A 22033-nucleotide genomic window follows, 5' to 3' on the forward strand; every position below is an offset into this window, starting at 1 on the left:
CACTAACTTTCGTGTGTTTTTTGTATTTAACACGAACTTTTAATTTTGGCATATAAATACATGAACTATCAAATTTTTGTAATAATAACACGGGCACCGTCTTTGACATAAAAATGCACCGTTTTTGACATAAAACGGCACCGTTTTTTTTAGAAAAATGCAAACGTGGTCTTATATGCAAAAATTAGATAGTTCATGTATTTATATGCTAAAATTAAAAGTTCGTTTTATATACCAAAAATACGCGAAAGTTGTTGATTTTTGATGCATTTAAGTCTTTTAAAAATATACAATGAAGCAACCAATGGGGGTTGGTTCAAGTGGTAAGCGGCTTGGTATCGCTTAAGCAAGGTCTCGGGTTCGAGTCCTTGTGAATGCAGAAAATTCCCACTGGCAGACTCACCCACCATGCCAGGTGCGCGACGCGGGTCGGATCCGGATTAGTCAAGGCGAAGCCTTGGAAACCGGATGGGCTTACCAAAAAAAAATATACAATGAAGCAATATGTATTTATCTACCCATAATTTTAGGTCATTATAGACACCTATTTTTTGAACATTGAAAAAAACAATATGAACTGAAGCATTGAATCATAATTTTCAAAGAGATACGTTCGAATGACGAGCTATTAATCAATTTGAATAAATTTAAAGGACTAGATTGACACATAACAACAGATTTAAGGGATTGAATCGTAATTATCGGGAATGGCCCATTAAAAATCAAAGGAACTGCTTATATAAGTCTGCAAAATTGAACTAATTCCAAAGATTTAAAAGTTTATAGATCAAATTGTTGAACTGTATGTTTTGGAAGACAATGCATGAAAATTATAACTTAATAGCCTTAAAAGCATTTTTTACATTTTCAGGGATGAAAATGACATATTTATTACTTTTTCAAAACTAAATATATATTTTATTTTTTTTGATAAAAAAATGTATTTAGTTAATTAATTGAAGTAATGAATAATTATCTATATAAAACCCTAAAAACACTCCAACTGACCTAGTCAAAAGTACTATAAATACCATCTTAACAACTATAAACCCAGAAGAAAAACCCGATATGATATAGTTGTTTTTTTAACAAAAAAAATTAAAACCACTAGACTATCTGTATAAATTATAAAGGCGTGAAAAAAAACCGTTTCTATATAAAAAAAAAAGCACATAAAAAGCCTAAAAGACAATTGATGAATCTGACAATATTAGAAGGGTAAATCTACTATATATATATAAAGCAGGATATTTTTTCCCATGCTTTGAGAATTTGACACTTGGCACATTCCTATTCGTTTTGAAAAAATATTACTTTAATTGCTTTAATCATTATTCTCACAATTTAATAAATCTACATTTATTGTTTTATTAACCTTTATTATAAATTGATAACTTGATATGAAAATGAGAATATTAATAATAATAAACAAACTATTTATTTAGTAATTTTTATTTTATTTATTCTCAGAAAAAATCCACCAATTATTATAAGTTTATAACTTACTCTTCCATCCTTTTTCTATTTTTAGCTATGAATTAAAGATATTATTAAATATAATTTATATCCTATTTTGAATCAACTTTCTATATGTTAATTACATTAATGAATACAAAATACTATCGAATATAATTTATACCCTATTTTAAATCAACATTCTATATGTTAACTGCATTAATAATGGCTAATCATAGACATAAAATCTAATAAAAACAAAAGTAGACAATTATATATTAAATTTAAACACTCAACTTATAAATCACCTTTTTACAGAAAAAAAATATATTTTTATAGACATAACAATAAATAAAAAATCAACTACATATTAGATAATTATTTATAATAAGATATCTTCTTATTATATAGAGCCAAAATTGAATAATTCCATAAAATTTTAATAAATATTTTTTCATCTTTAACTATAAAATTACAATTATAATTAGTTTAAAATTTATGATAATTTTATCTTAATCGACACAAAATTTATATTTTAATTTTATGTCTAATTGGATTAAAAAGCTATAGCTAATTTTGATTAGTATGGTATAATTAATGGATTTAATGCATTAATTGGATATTAATTATCTAATATCATAACATTCCTTTTTAAATTGCTATAATTTTGTTGGTAACATTCTCTTTAAAAAATCCTACAACCTTTTCTTCACATTTTTTTTGTTGAAAATTACGTTTCTACTAATCTTATAGAAAGTAGTTAATGCTATAATTAATTGATTTAATTATACTTATTTGTAGTGCTAATTTAATATGGAAACCATTATTTGCTAACATTTAATCTGATATGGAAATAATTGACTGTTACCGTTTCCTTTGTTTACATTTTAATTATTCATACATTATCAATTAATTTAATGTTATAAAATAAAATAATTGTCAAATAATATAGAATTATAAAAAATTAAAGAGATATATAATTGTCAAATAATATAGAATTATAAAAAATTAAAAAGAAAAAAAGAAAAATTTAAAAAATATGTTTTAATTAATTTTTTTATATCCAAAAATTAGTATATAGAAGGAAGGGAATAAAATAAACATATAATGAATTTCTATTAATACAATTTTTGGGTATAAATAAAGGAATTTCAGCTTAAATTATGACTATCATAAAATTTAGACCATCATCTTACCATAATAATCATAACCAAAACAATTGATTTTCCTTGTAATAAATGATAATATTGAAAACTTTTTAAAACGTTCTCAATGCATTAATGTTCAAAAAACTTTTAATTTACCCATAAATCAACATAATATATACCCATGTTTTGGTTCGTCTTCATTACTAAATACTTTTCTGGTAAGATTTTTGTTCTTGTTTTGTTCTTCACTACAAAAAATCGTCATGTTTTATAGATATTTTATTTTTAATTTTGCGCTGCAGATTTTTTTGTTGTAATTGAATTTAAAAATTGTAATGACTTCAATTGTGGATGAAGCAAGAAAGGTACAATATTGATGGTCATCATTTTTATTTTCTACATGGATTTATAGAATTTTAATTTATTATTAATATTTATATTGTGTTTGATTGTAGGGGAAGACAAATGAAATAATAAGGTCTGTATAATTTTGATATATTATTGAATGTATATTGTGTTTCATTGTAGGTGATGACGAATAATATTGAAGTTGATAATAAAAGGGTAAGTAAAATTGTTGTGTGTGATGATCATGATAAAAAAATTTTGTGAAATTAATTTTTGAGAAAATGAAAAATAAAACTCTTGGCAAAAAAAAAAGCCTAATGAAATTTGCATTGAAAAAATTCAACATAACTAATAAATATGTTTTTTTAATAGTAATTAAGAATTTAAATAGTATTTAAAAATAAATTTTGTTAACAATTGAAAATTTAACATTGTGTTTGATCTTAATGTTTCTTGTAATTATAATTGAGAATTTATATTAAAAATATTTAAAATAAGTTTAGTTTTGATAGCAATTGAGAAAACTATGATTAAATTTTATAGAAGGTTGCAGTTTGGTTGGCATTAACTTTTCAATAAAAATATAATAAATAATTTAATTTAAAATATTTTATCTATTTTTATTATAATTTTAATAATATAGTTTACTTTTGCATATGTTTAACAGCAAAAAAAACATGCCAATTATATTCATATATAATATATTAAGATGTACTCTTCCAATTTCGACACACTCCAAACAAAAATAAGCATGTTTTAGTATAAAGTTAAAGAATTTTTTTAAAATGATTACACTTGCCATAGTTATTTTATTTGTGAATTTCTTTTCATGTATGTTAATCAAATTATATTTGTATTAAATAAAAAAACAAATATAAAAATAGACTAAAAATATGTTTTAATATTTTTGATTTGATGGGTTAAAAATAGAAATAAGATTTGGATTGGTATAGGTTATGAGTAACAAAATTTTAATTTTATCAGGGTATAAAATTATTAATATAAAATCCAAGTTTTGGTACGTAAAATAACTTTTTATATATCTTTCAAATAATTTAGCAACTGTTAATTTTTTTTTAAAAAAAATACTAATTTTTCAAAATGTCAAGTAATTAAAGTTAAATTAGTTATATGTTTCTAGAATAATATAATAAAAATTTGAACTAAACAAAGAAATTTTTAATAATAAAAATATTATTAATATAGAACCCATTATATAAACTAAATTGGCATAAGTGCTCTTTTCAAATAATTCCAAAAAATTGACTAAAAATACGGGGAGTTAAGTGTTCAAAATAAATAAATAAATTAGTTTAAGTGGTTTTTTTGAAAAAAAACGCAAAAATAACTAAAAATATGAGTCACGGAGTGTCCAAAAAATAAACCAAAATTAGCTAAAGTGGTTTTTTCTAACAATATAAAAGATTTTTTGTTTGTAACTTTTTAAAACATTGAGTGACTAAAAAGTCTAAGAAGCGAGGAATAGTTATGTGTTCCTTTAAAAAGATTTTATATTTAGCCTTAAAAAATATAATGTTTTTTAAATTCTATATAAGTACTCCTTACAATTAAAAGAAGTACAGAGTACATATTAATTCATAAATAAAAAGCTATTCAAATAAAAAAATAAATAAAGTTTTACTTAATAATATTTTTAAAATATTAATAAAAATAAATTAAATAAATATTGTGCAACGCACAAGTCTAAAGCTAGTATTGTTATAAAACAGATGATACAATGGCCAACACAAAATATTAAAGCATACAGAAAGGTAATAATGATGACATTCATACAGAATAATGATGAATGTCTATTCTTCAATGGAAGAACGGACCCAGATCTGGATCTGTTCTTCCATTGAAGAACACACCCAAATTTGAGTTTGTTCGTCCTTTGAAGAACAGACCTGATACTGGACGATGGCGGTTTTTCCAGTCGGGTTTATGAATCGGAATCGGTTTTAATTTATTTAATTTAAAAAAATAGAAAAATTAAGATTTATTCATTTAAGAATTATTTGAATGTTTTTAAAGATTAAAGATTTATTTGTATTTTTTCAAATAGAAAAATATATGTTATTGTCCTTTTATTTAATGTTTTTGAAATTTTCATCTTCAAAGTAATTAAATTGATTTTTTTTTTAATTTGGAGTACAATTGAAACATAAAACCCCAAACTAGGGTAAAATTGGAGAAATTCCTACGTCGGAGTATAATTGCAAAAAGGGCTAAAGATGGGGGTTTTGAGTGATTAAGCCTTTAATGTACTCAAAACAAGTAATTGATGAACTTATTTGTTAATTAAATGGTAAAAGTATTTAGATGACTAATAAAAGAATAAGAAATGTTTATTCATTGATATTTTCAATAATTCAAATTTGATCAACCAATGTTGTAAGATTTTGCAATTGAACTCAAAACAAATATAATTTGATTCAATTTTTTTTTAAGTTTTCAAATAGATATTTCAAATTACATTTTGATTTCTAATACTTTATGCAAGACCAATATTACATTTTAAATTTATAAACTGGTCGAAAAGCTCAAAAAATATTCAATTGAGTCCAAATAAAAATATTATTTTAGAGTTTATTTATTATAAGTTGAACGATTTTTTCCTGGTCATCATAATTGGACAACAGACCGCCCGCAAAATCATGCATCCAAAATTACAGTACTATATCAAAATTACATATATTAGTAATAAAACTATAAAGATATGATAATTTTATTTTTGTATGGACAGAATATTTAAATATTGAAATTGCCAATTTAATTAATTTGATAAACATCCACTTTATTAAAATCATGCGACTTTTAAAATTAGTTTTTGATTGCAAGAATCTTGTTCATACACTTGAGAATAATTTTACTCAGAATACGACAGTATATACCAATTCAACTGCACGCACTATACTAGTGGATGGGTAAAGAAATAATATCATCGCATAAAATGAACTGGCAAGCATTTTTTTTCTTAATTTAATACATAATAATGCATGTCATATAACACATGGAGTATAATACTTCACCTTTGGAATCTCTTAAATTCTGCTCTTGTTGGTGCATTTCTGACTCATCATAATACATATAATAAACCTCCTTTGGAATCTCTTAAAACTAGGTTTTAGTGGGATGCATCAACTCTTATCAAGTACAAACATTTATTTAGTCCTTCACATAAAAGAATAAGGCCTAATTACTTAAAAACACCACACGTTGTAATTTTTTTTCGTTTATACCCCGACCTAATTTTTTTTCAATTGTACCCTATTTTGAATTTTTCATTTTCACCTCTACCCTTAAACATTAAATTGATCTTTTTTCATCTAAGTTAAAATAATCTTTCATTTTTAACCTATATTCTAATTAAACATAAATATTATTAATTTTACAAAACACTATCTCTTTTAAAAAAAATTAACTAATTATAAAAAAATTAAAAAATCCCGACAAAACTGTCGTCCGCCGCCGTCCTCCTTCCACGGAAGGAGAAGCCGCATGTTCCTCCGTGAAAGGAGGAATACTGTTCTTCCTTCCATGGAGGAACAGATCTGTTCCTCCATTTTGGAGAAACAAAGAACAACTATCTGTTCCTCCTCCATTTTCGAGGAACAAATTTGTTCTTTGTCCCTCCAAAATGGAGGAACAGCAATCTGTTCCACCATTTTAGAGGAACAGCGATCTGTTCCACCATTTTGGAGGAACAGATCAGTTCCTCCATGTTCCTCCTTCCATGGAGGAACATGAAGTAGAAGCTGCTGCTCCTCCTTTTTCGGAAAAGGGGCGGCGGTCCGGCGAACTCGGGCGGATGTGTTTAAAAATAAAATAAAAATTAATTTTTTTGTTTAAATTTAGTGACGGATCGGAGAAGTATAGTGGTAGATCGAAAAATGTTTTTAATAACTTAATTTTTTAATAAATTTTTAAAAACAATTAATTATGTGGACTTATTTAAAAAAAATTTAAAATTGAAGGACTTATTTGTATTTTTTCAAATAAGAAAAAATATGATAAAATCCTTCTATTTAATTGTTATTAACGTTTTTATCCTTAAATTATTTAAATTGTCAATTGTACCCTTAGTTTGGGTAGAGTTGAAAACGAAAAACCCGAAATAGGGTACAATTGAAAATTTTCCTACGTCGGGGTATAAACAAAAAAAATTTCAATATGGGGGTGTTTTTACGTAATTAGGCCATTATTTAAAAACCACCCACGTTAATTTTTTTATTTATTTATACCCTAACATAAAAAAAATCAATTATACCCTTTTTTGGTTTTTTCATTTCACCTCTATCCAAAAGTGTTAAATTGACCTCTTTTCATTCGGAAAAAAAAATCAAAATAATCATTTATTTTAAACCAATATTCTAATTAAACGTTAGTGTTATTAATCGTACAAAAACACATTCTTCCTCAAAAAATTTAACAAATAATAATTTTTTTATTTAATTTATAATAATTATTAATAATTTTTAAAATTTAAAAACATAAAACGAATGCGTTTTATACAAAATAAGATCGATTCATTAAAAAAATTTATAAATATTTTCATAAAAAGTGTTTTCCAAAAACGATTGTTCTTCAAAAAAGAACGACAGACCCATCGGGTATGTTCTTCCTTGAAGAACAGATCCGTCAGATCTGTTTTTCAAGATCTGTTCTTTACTTGAAGAACAGATAGATCCTTGTTGGATCTGTTCTTCAAGTTGAAGAACAAATCCACTTGAAGAACAGATCACGTTGGATTTGTTCTTCACTTGATCTGTTCTTCAAATTGTTTTTTTCTAATATTTGAATTAATTAATTTTTTTAATAAAATATAAAAAGTTAATTGATTATTAGTATTTATTTGAACGTTTTTAAAGTTAAAGAATTTATTTGTATTTTTTTAATGAAAAAAATATGACATAATCTTTTTATCTAGTTGTTTTTAATATTTTCATCTTTAAATTAATTAAATTGTCAAAAAATTTAATTTTGAAGTAGAGGTGAAACATGAAAAGTCAATAAAGGATAAAAATTATTTTTTTCCAACATCAGGGTATAAATGAAAAAAAATTAAAACTTGGATGGTTTTTAAGTAATTAATCTAAAAAAGCTGCCAAGTATTTCTTTTTATTAAGTGTTAGTAGTAGCAGATCTAAACCTTACAAAATTCGGCTAATAATCATTTCTGGCCCCTGATTTTTGGAGGTCCAATCACCAAATCTCATGATGTTTAAAAATGATCACAAAACCCTTTGATCATTGTGGCGGCTCTCGCTAAACCCCTTGAGGACGAAAATACCCCTGGCGCAAGTTTGTCAGCTGACATTCTCTAAAAAAAACTGACGGCGCCACATCAGCTGACACGTCATCAAAAAACACTAAAAAAATTAAAACACCCAAAATATCCCGAAAATTAATTAAAAAAATAAAAACAATAATCAAATCCAACTCAATCTAATCTAAACCATTCGGTCAACCCAGCCACCGCTGCCAACCAATCACCACCATCCGACCATCACCGCCATCCAAAAAGAACAGATCCACGCAAGGATCTATGCATGAACAAATCCCTGCGTGGATCTGTTCATGTGAACAAATCCCTGCGTGGATCTGTTCATGTGAACAAATTTATTGCGTGTGAGGATTTGTTCTTTTTGAATGACCGAAAAATTTTCCGGTCATCATTAAATCGAAGAAGATAACCGGAAAATTTTTCGGCGGTGGTTGGGTGGCGGTGGTAGTTGAGTCGGTTGTTAGGTTAATCGAGTGGTATAGCTTAGTTTGGGTTGGTTTGATTTTTTTATTTTTTTCTAAACTCAAATTAGAGGTATTTTTTAAGGTACTTTGCTGATGTGGCAGCTGACGTAGCGCCGTCAGTTTTCTTTTTAAAGAATGACAGTTAACTAAAAAAGATGGTACCAGAGGTACTTTGGTCATATTTAGAGTTTAATGAGCGCCACTATAAAAATTATGAAGTTTTGTGATTCTTTTTAAACATCAGGAAGTTCTGTGATCGGATCCCAAAAATTATAAGACACAAATGATTATTAGTCTTATTTCTAAGATAATATTTTTTTTCTGCCGCCTCACATCCTATTTTAAATTTTTTAGTCCCACCTCTGATAACACCTCACTCTTATTAATGCAGGCTTTTATTATTTTACGTGTTAGGTACATTAACTACTCCTCAACCTTATCTATATCAATTTGCATGCTACTTTTGGATGGCACAAACCCCTTAAAATTAGTTTTTAATGAGAGGCATAAACTTTTATCATGTACAAACATTTATATAGTCCTTCACATAAAATAAACTTTCAAGCAATTTTTCTCTAAATTTAATGGATCTTTTGACCCTTAAAATTATATTCATTAAACCATTTAACTTTATATTTTTCGGTCTAACCAATCTTACATCTCACCTTAGAAATTAATTAATCAGTAAATTATCATTTTTATAATTATTTAACCTATTCTTATCCAGCTGGCAGTGTTTAGTTACAAAATAAAAAATGCGCGTGAACATATACATTTTTAGCTGGCATGTTATAAATTTAAAGTTTATTTTTGATCCTTAAACTTGTACTGTTTTATCTACCTGACCAATGAACTTGTACTTTTTTTATCTTTATGACCTCTCTATCATCCAGTTTAACTCATTTGACCTCTCATTTTTGGTGATGTATCGTGTTAGTTGTTGTGGCTCAATCAACATTTTTCGCACATCAGCATATTTGTGCCTCACTCTCTTCTTCAGTTAAGCATATTTGCACATCAGCATATGGCATGCCAATTTCCTTCTAGTTAGCCTTTTTCATGTAAGAGTGGGCTAATTTTCATCTACAGTTCCTGAACTTTTATCCCTATTCTATTAAAATCCCTTTACTTTAAATTATAACCATCATCCTTAACTTTTAAATGGTAGAATGAAAACGATCCTTACCGATCTTTCCGTCCAATTTTTTTGACCTAAATATAATGCTGATCAAGATAAAGAACGAGGGGGCTAAAGTAAAAACTTTAACTAACGTGTTATTTTCCAATATTTGCATCTTTTATTTAGGTTTAGTTGCTTTAGAGAGTAGAGATCACGAACTTTAACGTGTTTTGCAATTTAAACACGAACTTTTAGATTATTATCATAATTTTTTTTAAATAAAATACAAACCTATTAAATAGTATTGTATTGTGTATATTAAAACTGATTTTTCTGTTATTATTATTTAATTGTTTTTTTTATCATACTTTTTTTATAAATTTAAGTTTTCAATTCTGTTTAGAACTAAATTTTATTATGCTTATTTTAGTTTTAAACAACTAGTTAGTAACTAAACATTCTAAATAATAAAAGAGGATTAATTTCCTCTAAAATATATTTGAAACAAATACTATAATTGCAAGCTCATAAATTGTAAAAAAAATCTGAACTGTTGAATGCGTTTGTAATTTAAACTAAACTTTTTAAGTTTCATAATACTATCCCGTTTTCATTATTTCGCTGCAATTCTAGCCAATCTTTCCTAATTAACTTAATTATCTCAATTTCAATTGAATTTATATACTAACCCCATAATTAGCATAATCCATTTTTCAAAATTTCAAAATTTAAATTTTAATTTAAAAAAAATAACATTAAAGTCTAATTTTAAATTCTTTAACTTTTCGGTGGTTGAAGAGAAAAAAAAACATTTGAAATTAAAAATGATCAGAAAAAATTAAATAAAGCAAATAAATACTGTACTTAGGTGAAAGATTAGGAAAATTAAGATTGATTGGAAAAAAATGGATAGATTGCAGCAAAATGATGAAATCGAGATATTATTATAAAAACTAAAAAAATTTAGTTTAAATTGCAGCTACCCGTAAAAGTTTGGTTATTAACACTAGGAACAAAGTTTGGACTAAAGTCGGTAACGATTTATCATTCGTTTAGAAGGAAATCAGAAAATGTGTTTTTTTTAAATTATTTGTAAGGAACATTTTCTTATTAAAAGTAAATTCCGTATCAACAATGGGGAATCTATTTCATTTTCGAATAACAAATTTAGTTTTTTAAAATTTATTTATAATTTTAAAAAAATTGATGCTTTCATAGTAATATAATTCAAACTATTTAAAATATTTAACTAGTAGTTAAATTAAGAGTATGATGGAAAGTTAATTAAAATAAACTAATTTAATTTTCATTTTTTAATTTTCACGTAAATCTAATTCGACCTATTTTTGCGAGACGGAGAGGGTATATAAAAGTTCCCTACCTCAAATTTTTAATAATTATAATTTTTATTATATTTAATTTTTTTAGTTAAATTTTGTCTTACCTTAAATTCTAGTCTGACTTGGTCACTGAAGGAGGTTTTAGTTAGAAAATAAATTGGTGATAGTTATGTCATAACCTTTTTATGTAAAGGAGAAATCATAATTTTTAAAAATTATGAGAAAAATAGTAATTTGAACATAAATTTATAAAGATAAACATAATTGATGAAAGTTAAAGTTGCAAAATAAATTAGAATATCAATCAAACCACATTCGAATTTGGAGCGTGCTTATATTTTTCAATTCAATGGTAGATGTTAGATGATCAATGCGGATTGGAATTGGAGTCGTCGTTTGCGTCTTGTTGAGGAGGAAATTTTGTGCGTACATATAGCCTTCATGGAAGTGTTGTGCTCAAATGCCATCACCCATTTCTCAGTAGGATCACCAACCCACGTAGTAAAACAAGAAACCTAACTTATATATATATTAGAGATATAAGCCTTCTCCGGTAACGGCGAAATACCACAAGTAAATGATAGTCAAGTGAGTAATATAGAACAGTAATATCGTATCCACAAAGAAAGCTATCACTATCTATCTAATTATGATTCTGAATCTGTCTAGCAATTAAAAATAGTTGAAAAAAAAACTAAAAACTATAATGAACTAAAACTAAAATTAAATATAGTTTAAAACTACGATAAAAGAACGAGGATTACTTACTTCTTATGCTATTTATCAAATCAGTTATGGATTATATTGTAGTTCAGGTTATTCGAACGTACCTGCACCACTCTCTTGAGTACATTACAGACAAAAATCCAATTAAACAAATAATTCACTCTTATATAATGATTAACCTAGTTTCTTTTTTTATCAATTGGAATTTACTAAGCAAACCCTATTATAGTCTTCAATAGCTTTTCTCAGACTCCTTTTGATTACAAATATTATAATTCTAGATTTGATTACTATGGTATGGATTTTTATAAGATCTTGACTGTATTTTATTTTTTTGATCTTGTATTCTCCTGTCTCAAAGTCGTATAGTTTTAATTATATGTAAGCTCTTGAATCGAGAAGTGTGTTTTTAGACACTTTTCGTGGTTTTCTTAATATAATGTTTATTCATAAAAAATCCAAAAAATAACTCTAACAACTTTTTAAAACTCACTCTATTTTATAATTTTGGCCTTTTTGCTCAACATGTATAGTTTTATTATTTACATCTCTACAAAAATTCTTTTACAGTTTTTTACTTTTGTAAATTATTTATTTAATTTATTAATATTAATTTAATTAATTATATTCTACAATAAAATATATATTTAAATGTTATAATTCTATAAATCTATATGTTAATTATTATATTCTTTTACATACAGTTTATAATAAAATTAAGTAATTAATATTAAAATATATAAAAAGTTGCATATATTATAAATTAGTAACAGTAGATATTAGACAAGTAATAATATTTAAATAAATTAGAAAAATAATAATATTTTAATATTAAAAATAAAAATAACAATTATAATTACGTAATTTTTTAGTACGTGTTTATTTAAATATAATCTTTTTAATATATGAAAAAATGATATTGTATTTGATTTAAATAAGTAAAAATTAGTTACTTTTAAATTTATATTATTTTTTTATTAATATAAATTATTATTTTTAATTTCTAGATGAATATAAAAATTAAATTTAAGTATAAACTGTCAAGAAGGGGTGAAGTCAGAAACTATTTTAAAGGGGGTCAAATTTTTATATTTCAACAGAAAATATGAAATAAGATGGTCAATATATATTAACAATGAGAGTAATATTTAATTTAAGCTAATTAATATAGTAATTTAATGCAATTTTTATCTTTTAAAGATGGTCAATTAACTACCTTGTGTATAAGGTGCCTTCGCTCATAATGAAAATAGTACAAATTTTTTCTAGATATAAATAGGGAAATTTCTATAAATAGAGCAAAAACGTTAAAACTGCAAAATAGAACTTTATAAAATTATTTGAAAAGAAAATCACTTTACCTCCTCAACTTAGCATAAAATATCAAAAACATTCAAAGCTATAAAACCGGATCACTTTTACCCTGAACTTGGAAAAACCGACTCAAAAACCCCCCCTATACTGATGTGGCACCTTATTTGAAGAGCGGGTTTCTAGTTAATCATAAATTACTATAATTAATTTTTTAATACTAATTAATCATAATTAAACTCGAATTAATCTAGGGGCCATTTTGAACATTTTTTAGAAAGAAATTTCAATTTTTTTAAAATTCCGGCGAGGAGGCTCCTCCTCCTCGCCGGAGAAGAGGAGCTGCTGCTCCTTTTCTTAGAGGAGCAACATCTCCTCGAATCTTTGCTCCTCGCCTGAGGAGCGATTTGCTCCTCAGGCGAGAAGCAGATCTAAACAGACCAAGAAGTGATGAACAGACCCATCATGTCCGTTTCGGGGAATCAGTTTTTTTTACGGTTTTTGATTTTATTAAAATTATTGATAGTTATATAAATAATATAAAAAAAGTTTAATTTTTTTGTGTTAAAAATTCACAATTGGGGGGTGGGGGGGTTTAATTTGTTATATAAAGTTTTAAATTGAAAGAATTAAATTGTTTTTTTAAATTATTAGGTATTAATTTAAAATGTTAAAAAATAATTAGGACCATTTTAAATCTTTTTTTACAAAAACCACTTTGAAAAAATAAAACCATCATTAAAACCAGAGAGTATATCTCACTTTTTGGGTGAGAGTGGGAAGAGGAGGTTTTGACCCGATTTTGCCAAGTTCAGAGTAAAAGTTATCCCTTTTTGCTAATTGTAACGTTTTTAATATTTTGTGCCAAGTTGAGTGAGTAAAGTGATCCTTTTTCAAAATTATTGATTACAAAAAAAATTCATGAAATTTATAAAAATGAATTAAAATTACTTTATAGTATATGATAAGACCACTTCAAAATAAAGTTGAATAAAAGATGCCCTAATACATATAATAAACATCAACTTTATCAAAAGTCATGTCGGGTTTGGACAGTCCTTTTAAAACTAGTTATTGCTGCTCCTTTCGATTCATAATATTTGTCGCATTTGATTTTTTTTTTAGTTCATAATATTTGTCACATTAGAGTTTTGAAAAAATATTAATTGTTAATTTTCCAAATTTATCCTTAGCAATAAATAACTTAATAAAGTTAAAAAGACTAGACAAATATAAAAGTAGTGGTAATTAATATGAACAGTATAATAAAAATATATATAAATTAAAATATATTTATTAATTTTTTAATTTATGTGAAATAGCTGAATACGATAAATATTGACCGAAAGGAGTATTATATTTTATATAAACACTATGAGCAGAAATGATAATTTATTATCTAGATTGGATCTGAAAATATTCTCTTACACAAATTATAATATTTCAAAATGTCAGATGATAAGAGTATAGTGGGTCTACTGTGAATGGAATAACTAACTCGGGATATCTATCACTAGGGGTGTCAAAATGGGTCATGACACGATAACACAATTCGCCTAATCCGTAAATTTGACGAATTTGGATTGAGGTTTAGCGGGTTCGTGTCGAAAACGTGTCTACCCGTTTATGACACAAAATAAATGGGTCGTGTCACGGGTTGACTCGCGAACCCATCTAACTCACTTAACCCGTTTACAAATTATATTATTTATAATAATATAAAAATAAAATAGTTATAAATATAAAAAATAAAAATAAAATTATTAAATTAACTATATTAATATATATAAATAAAGTTAATTATATTAAAATCTTATAATTTGAATATTAATTGATAAATTTGGGGTTAAAATTATATTTATATGATTTAAAATATTCGTAAATGTTAAGTGGGTCGTATTAGCCGTGTAATTGTGTTAATCGTGTTACCCGTTTATCTTAACGTGTTAATCGTGTCGTGTCGTGTCACTCGTTTAAAATTCGTGTCGTGTTGGGGTTGAGAATTTTGACACGATTAGTTAAGTAGGTCGTGTTCGTGTTGACCCTAATCGTGTCAACAGAGTGGGTCGACACGACACGAACACGACCCGCCAACCCATTTTGACACCCCTATCTATTACTGTGTTATAAGCGCTATATGACAAATTGTTAAAGTATGGATTTAAATCTTTTCACAAATGTTCTCCTTTCTAATTATTAAAAAAACACAAAATATTTAAACTATCATTGTTATTTTATTTTAATAACTGAATTTTAATTTGTTTTATTTTATTTATGAAATTTAGATTTTAATTCAATAGAAATTTTACGATCAAAATAATATGGCAGCTGAATTTGCCACATGGCAATTATTTTCTTATATTTTTCCAAAAATTTATTAATCATGCATAATTTCAATTTAATAAGAAATTTTCTGTCAAATTATATATACATGTCAAGTTTTTAAGTGAAAAAAAAAAGTAAAATCGTACTGTCACTGAAAATCTCATTAAAATAAAATAGATATAAATTAATTATATTTATATTAAAATTAATAAATTAATATAAATAAATCATGACATTTCATTTGAATCTTCATTTTCTAAAATTGTTGTTAAATAGTTGCATCACTAACTTTTTACAAACACATTTTTCAGAGTAAATAACCCATCTGGAAGCTATTTAGTAGCTCTTCTTTCTTCTGATTGCACAATAGATTTTAATAAAATTAATTGAATAAAGAGTTTGGTTAACTGATGATATAGCAACTGATAAGATTAATGACAACTTAATTAAATTAGAGGGAAAATATTATGTTTTCATGCTATCATCTTCTGTGCAAGATTTCCAATTCCTATCACTGTAGATATATATTTTTTCCAAATGCACATCAAAATTTAAATTTTCACGTTGAGTTTTAAATTCATATAGAAAATTTAGATGGATTAAATTTTACAAAACAAAGTAATTTATTTCTGCTAAATGCAAAAAATTACTCTTCAGGATCAAAACATGGCAATGCTAAGTAAATTTTTTAAATCAACCTCAGCATTAGACCTTTTCGATGATTATTGAGGAATAAGTTACTTTAATGCTAATTCCACTCTAATATTTGTTAGTTCTTTAGAAAAATTATTCATATATAAAAAGAACCATATAACTAAATTACCAACAAAATATGTAATATTAAAATAACAAACAAAATAAATAAACAAAATAATTAAATTTAATCATTAACTTATGTTTGAATATTGTTAATAGTTTTGTTATAAAATTTTAAAGATAATTTCTCAAAAAATACTTTGTTAATTAATAAGTACAAAAATGGCTTTGTTTGGGTAGACATGCATAAATGAAATTATTAGCTAAGTAATTTTATAATGTAAAGGACACCCATTTTCCTAATTTTTATATGGTCTTAATTTTTTTTTCCAGGGGTCCAGTGACCCCCTTGGCCTATTAGTACGTCCGTTACTGCTTCCATGATCAATAATGATATATGAAAGAGGGTTTATTCCATATAATAGTTGTACTATGTCATATTTATAATAAGTCAATGAATATTTATGATAGATTTTTTTTTAATTATTACTAATTATTAATCGTAAAAAGTTTTATATGGTTAACGCACAATTGGTTTGTTGCACCATGCCATATTTATACAAATCAATGAGCATTTACGATAGGAACAGATATTGAATAACTAGTTGTACCATGGCGCAACAGTTGGATTGAATAATTTTCTATATGAAATATGGTATATACAGAATAAGGATTGCTAAATTTTGGCCTAATATTAAAAGGGTATTCGCAATTGATTCCTTTCTTCAGATAAATGAACTCTAATTCGATGATCCTTGATGAGCGTTTTGATAAAATCTAACCGAAAAACTTGTGTGGAATCAGAATACAGGTGTGATGTGGCAAGTGTGACATATATATTTTATTAATAAAGAGATAATATATCTGTATTTTGCTCCCACATCAACTTCTTTACTCAGATTTGTTAAAGTATTAATCAATAAGCAAAAAATTATAATTTACAGTGATAAAAAAGAATCAATCTCGAGTTTTTTTTTTTATGATTCTATTAGGAGTCCTGAACAGGTTCCAACTATAAAACGACACCTTTAAACTTTTCATATTCAGACTAATCCGCAATCGAGCCGGGTAGGTCTCTTATAGGAAGGAAAACTCCAACCCCAAAATTTTAACTCATTTGTTTTTTAACAAGAATAAAACGAATTCCATGTAAATATATTTAAATCGTGAATACTGACTGCCGAGCTGCACCTACACCTTTCATTATAAGTAAAGAATCTACGTAGTTAGCTGCAACCAATGGGTTTAGAAATCACCCCGTCATTTCCAATGTTGATTTTCTCTCTTTTCTTTGCCTTCCTCCTCTGGGTTCTAATACGGAAGAATTTCAAAAGCAGCAGCAGCGAACCCCTAAACCTACCCCCTGGACCACGAAAGCTACCCTTTATAGGAAATTTACACCAGTTAATCGGTGATCTACCCCATCGGATACTCGCCAATTGGGCGAAAAAATACGGACCTGTTATGAAAATTCAATTAGGAGAAGTTCCGGTAGTTATAATTTCTTCACGAGAAACTGCAAAAGAAATAATGACAACTCAAGATGTCGTCCTTGCACATAGGCCTCCGATGATAGTCTCAGATATCGTTTTCTATAAGGCTACTGATATGGCCTTCGCACCTTACGGCGAACACTGGAAGCAGCTGCGGAAAATCTGCATGACAGAACTCCTCTGTCCGACACGTGTACGGTTGCTCCGGTCAGTAAGGGAAGAAGCAGTATCAAATTTCATCCGTTCGATCGCTTCCGCTTCCAGCGAAGGAACTCCGGTCAACCTGAGTAAAATGCTGCACTCGTTAACGTGCACTGTTATTTCAAGAGCAACCTTTGGCGACGAATGCGAGGAACAAGAAGAAATCATACCAATTGCTGAAGAAGTTGTGAAAATGGTAACAGGTCTTTGCATCCCTGACCTCTTCCCATCTATCAAAATGCTTCCTGTTATTACTGGAATTCGGTCTAAACTCAAGAAATTGCAAAAGAAAATTGATTTTGTTCTTGAGAAGATAATTAATAAACATAAGAAGGTCACGTCGCAGATAGAAATGGAGAAAAAAGATATTGTTGATGTTTTACTGCATCTTCAAGAGCATGGCAACCTTGAACTTCCCTTGACAACAGACACAATCAAAGGGCTTATACTGGTAAATAATTTCTTCATATACACACTCTTTCTTTATTATTAATTCATACCAAGTTTTTACCATTTGTTTTGAAGAAGTTTATTTAACCATGAGAGAGGTCATTTCAAGTATATTTATATTGTAATTAAAAGACGTAGATTAAAAGAGTATAAATTAACTTAAATTAATCTACGTTTTATTTGCAGTGTATTGTGTAGATTTACCTGACGAGATCTCTCATATTCAAGTAAACTAACTTGAAAGTATTCTAATCCATATTCGAATATCCTGTGATTAATTATCACATTAACTTATTTTGATATAAAAAGTTTGAGCATTATCTCGAACAAAATATTAAGTGTTTAAATTAACTTCAACACAAATTTAAAGTTTTGGTATAAAATTAAAGCATATCAATTAAGCATTTATTTTGTATGTCTACATTCTTAAACTCATTTGTTTATGTTGACTACCGAAGGATATGTTTTTCGGAGGGATAGATACATCGGCTACACTAGTAGAATGGGTGATGTCGGAAATGATAAAAAACCCGAAAATGATGCAAAAAGTGCAAGAAGAAGTCAGGCAAGTTTTCGGCGACACAGAAAACATTGATGAAGCAAAGATTGATAAATTAGAGTACTTGAAGTTAATTATCAAAGAAACATTAAGATTGCATCCTCCTGTTCCATTACAACCTGCGAGACAGGCCAGCGACCATTGCCAAATCAATGGATATGACATACCAGCAGAGACGAGAGTCCTTATAAACTTTTGGGCACTTGGAAGAGATCCTAATTATTGGTCCGAACCTGAAAAGTTCAGTCCAGAGAGATTTATCGACAATCAAATTAATTATAAAGGAGTTAATTTTGAGTATTTACCGTTCGGTAGTGGAAGGAGGTTATGTCCGGGTATGGTATTTGGCATGGCGACTGTGGAACATACACTAGCACGGTTACTGTACCAGTTTGATTGGAAACTCTCGGATGGTAAGAAGAAAGAAGATCTAGACATGAAAGCAAAATTTGGGGCAGTTGCTAAAAGGGTAAATGATCTATATCTGGTTCCAATCCCATACCACCACAACATGTAGCAGTTCTACATAAACACTAGTTTGATCTCAGCCAGAAAAATATTATTGTTCTAAATAAGTTTGTATTCTTTTTTCTGGATGTTCTTCAGTCATTTTAATTTATGTTGTTGTTGAAATTAAGAGCCGTTGGATCAGCTCCATTGGTGGATTTTCTCCCTGTCGCAAGGTTTGATAATTAATTATTTTGTGTTTCATTTTGTAGTTTGATTGAATAAAAATAAAAATTAAATAATTTTTCAGCAAATTAATCAAATTGAAATTAATTTATATATCGTAAATTTTTGTATAAATTTATAATAAGTCTAAAAAGTTTGATTTTTTTAAACCACCATATCAATGACGATTGGGATGCCATGAATTGAGATAAATTGTAGCTTCACGTTTTGTACCAATTTGGAGGATTAACTAATTTTGCGGATACTCAACTATAACTTTTTTACAAAACGGTCATTGATTTTAAAAATTAATAAAACGATTACCGAACTATATCTTTTTGACAAAATGATGGCCGAATTATAAAAAATAACAAAATTGTTACCGTATTTGTATTGTTTTGTAAAATAGTTACCAACCTATTAATTTTATTACAAAATGATTACCGATTTTGACACGTAATAATTTTTGGCCGGTGATAAATCAGCAGAAACAAGGGGGTGTCCTATTAAAGTTCCGGGACCTGAAAATAGAGAGCACGGTCTGAAAGAATGCTGGAAGTGGTTTTCGTACATTCACTCTAACGTTCAAGAGTTGGTCATATCTATATTTTTGAAGGTTGCTTCGCCCCTACTAATTTATCAGCTGAAAAATCTCTCGTTGAAATAAAATTAAATTTTAATGAAAAAAATCAAATAAATTTAACAAAAGAAATGAAAGTCAGATACTCATAGGACCAATTATCCAGATTTGCTACTTAAATCTATTATGCCTACATAAAATGCAACATATAGGCAAAGTTAAATTGATCTTATAAAATTATAAAGATGTGCAGTAAATTTATCAAATTGTGATAAATTTGAATTTTTTTGGACGAATTTTTTTGTATTAAGAGTTAACGAAAGGCTTACAAAGTCATAGAAATAACATACAATATCGAAATTTCTAAAAGAATTCAAACTTGTATAAGAAAAGTTAGTGTTACAATTTTTTAAGTAAAATACTGCCTGAAGAAAACTATTGTAAATGACATCTCCTAAAGTTAATAATATCTTACGCTGAAAAATTCTTCTATTCCTTACGTTCTAAATCTCCCAAGAACAAGCGTTTCCCAAAGGTTGGCATAATTATCCCTCGAAATTAGATAAATACATTGGTCGAAGAAATTTTCATAATAATTAGGCATAACCCAATTCATCCTGAACTTTTATAGCACACCATAATAAATGGATCTAGCAAACTCAGTGTAATTTTCACTATTTTATATAATCTTTTTATTAGAAGATAATTTAGTCAAATTTTACTAGAATTTTGATTATTTAATTCCTACTTCAAGTATTTTAAATCAATTATTTAAACTTAAAATTACCAAATTATAAGAATTTAATTAACTAATAATCAATAATAAAGTCTATATACTAACCAATATAAAATAATTAAACTAAAATACTTGACTTTTATAATCTATTTAAATTCATCATTAGCCATTCTTAAATCAAAATAAAATGTTAATATATGTATAACTACATAAAATTAAATTATATTCATTAAAATTAAATTAATTTATAAAAGAAAAAACTGGTATAAGTCTTCTAATTCATTTTAAGGGGAACGTTTTGATAGTCCATAATTAATGGATGATGTAACTTATTTAATGGTTAAAGTATTTTTGGGTTATGGAACTATACGCTTTTTACACTTTGATAACCAACATTTCATATGTTGTATTTTGATAATCCAAGTTTTATTTTGTTACAATAATGAGAGGTTACACATTCATTTCAGGCAAAGTTTAATTTACTTACGTATAGCTAAGTAGCACGGAAACGGAAACGGGAAACGGATACGACACGAAACGGACACGGGAAAACGGCAGTTTTAAAAAATAGAGGACACGAAACGTGGGGGAAACGTGTAAATATTAAAAATATTGGGATATATTTATAATTATTAATATTATATATATAAAAAAATATTAATATACAAAATAATTTATATGAAAAATTCATATAAAAAAAAGCTTATGAAGTTTCATACAAATTAAATTATTAATATTCATCACTTCCTAAAAGAAAATAAATCAAATATAAGCCCTAGTTATACATATAAAATAGTAAGTTTGTTAAAATTAATAGCCGAAGCCCATAGTCCACAAAACCTAATTAATTAGTAATTACAATCAACCGAATAACGCAGCATCACAAATTTGGCCATCATCACCAAATTCTTCTTTCTTCTTGAACTCTCTGTTACTAAAATTGCAGAACACATTTTGAAATTAAAATTCATCAACAAATACAAACTTTTTCCAATCTTTTTATCGGCTGAAATCGGATCCAAAATGAAATTTATATAATTGAAATAAAAAACTTTCCTTCAA

General features: G+C 26.8%; 1 protein-coding gene across 1 annotated transcript; it reads left to right on the plus strand.

Moving 5' to 3' along the window:
* The first annotated feature begins 17466 nt into the window (after positions 1-17466).
* Positions 17467-19744, plus strand: LOC126677571 (desmethyl-deoxy-podophyllotoxin synthase-like). The gene is made up of 2 exons (XM_050372260.2): positions 17467-18425; positions 18883-19744. The coding sequence occupies exons 1-2, from the start codon at positions 17520-17522 to the stop codon at positions 19498-19500; spliced, it is 1524 nt and encodes a 507-aa protein (XP_050228217.1). The 5' UTR covers positions 17467-17519; the 3' UTR covers positions 19501-19744.
* The last annotated feature ends 2289 nt before the right edge of the window (positions 19745-22033 follow it).

The sequence above is a fragment of the Mercurialis annua genome, linkage group LG1-X, assembly GCF_937616625.2.
Source record: "Mercurialis annua linkage group LG1-X, ddMerAnnu1.2, whole genome shotgun sequence".
In the NCBI taxonomy this organism is placed as follows: Eukaryota; Viridiplantae; Streptophyta; class Magnoliopsida; order Malpighiales; family Euphorbiaceae; genus Mercurialis; species Mercurialis annua.

Excerpts from the sequence above, each read along its gene's own strand:
- LOC126677571 (XM_050372260.2), top strand. The coding sequence starts at position 17,520 with ATGGGTTTAGAAATCACCCCGTCATTTCCAATGTTGATTTTCTCTCTT. Across the intron at positions 18,426-18,882 it reads CAATCAAAGGGCTTATACTG|GATATGTTTTTCGGAGGGAT; the intron begins GTAAATAATTTC and ends TGACTACCGAAG.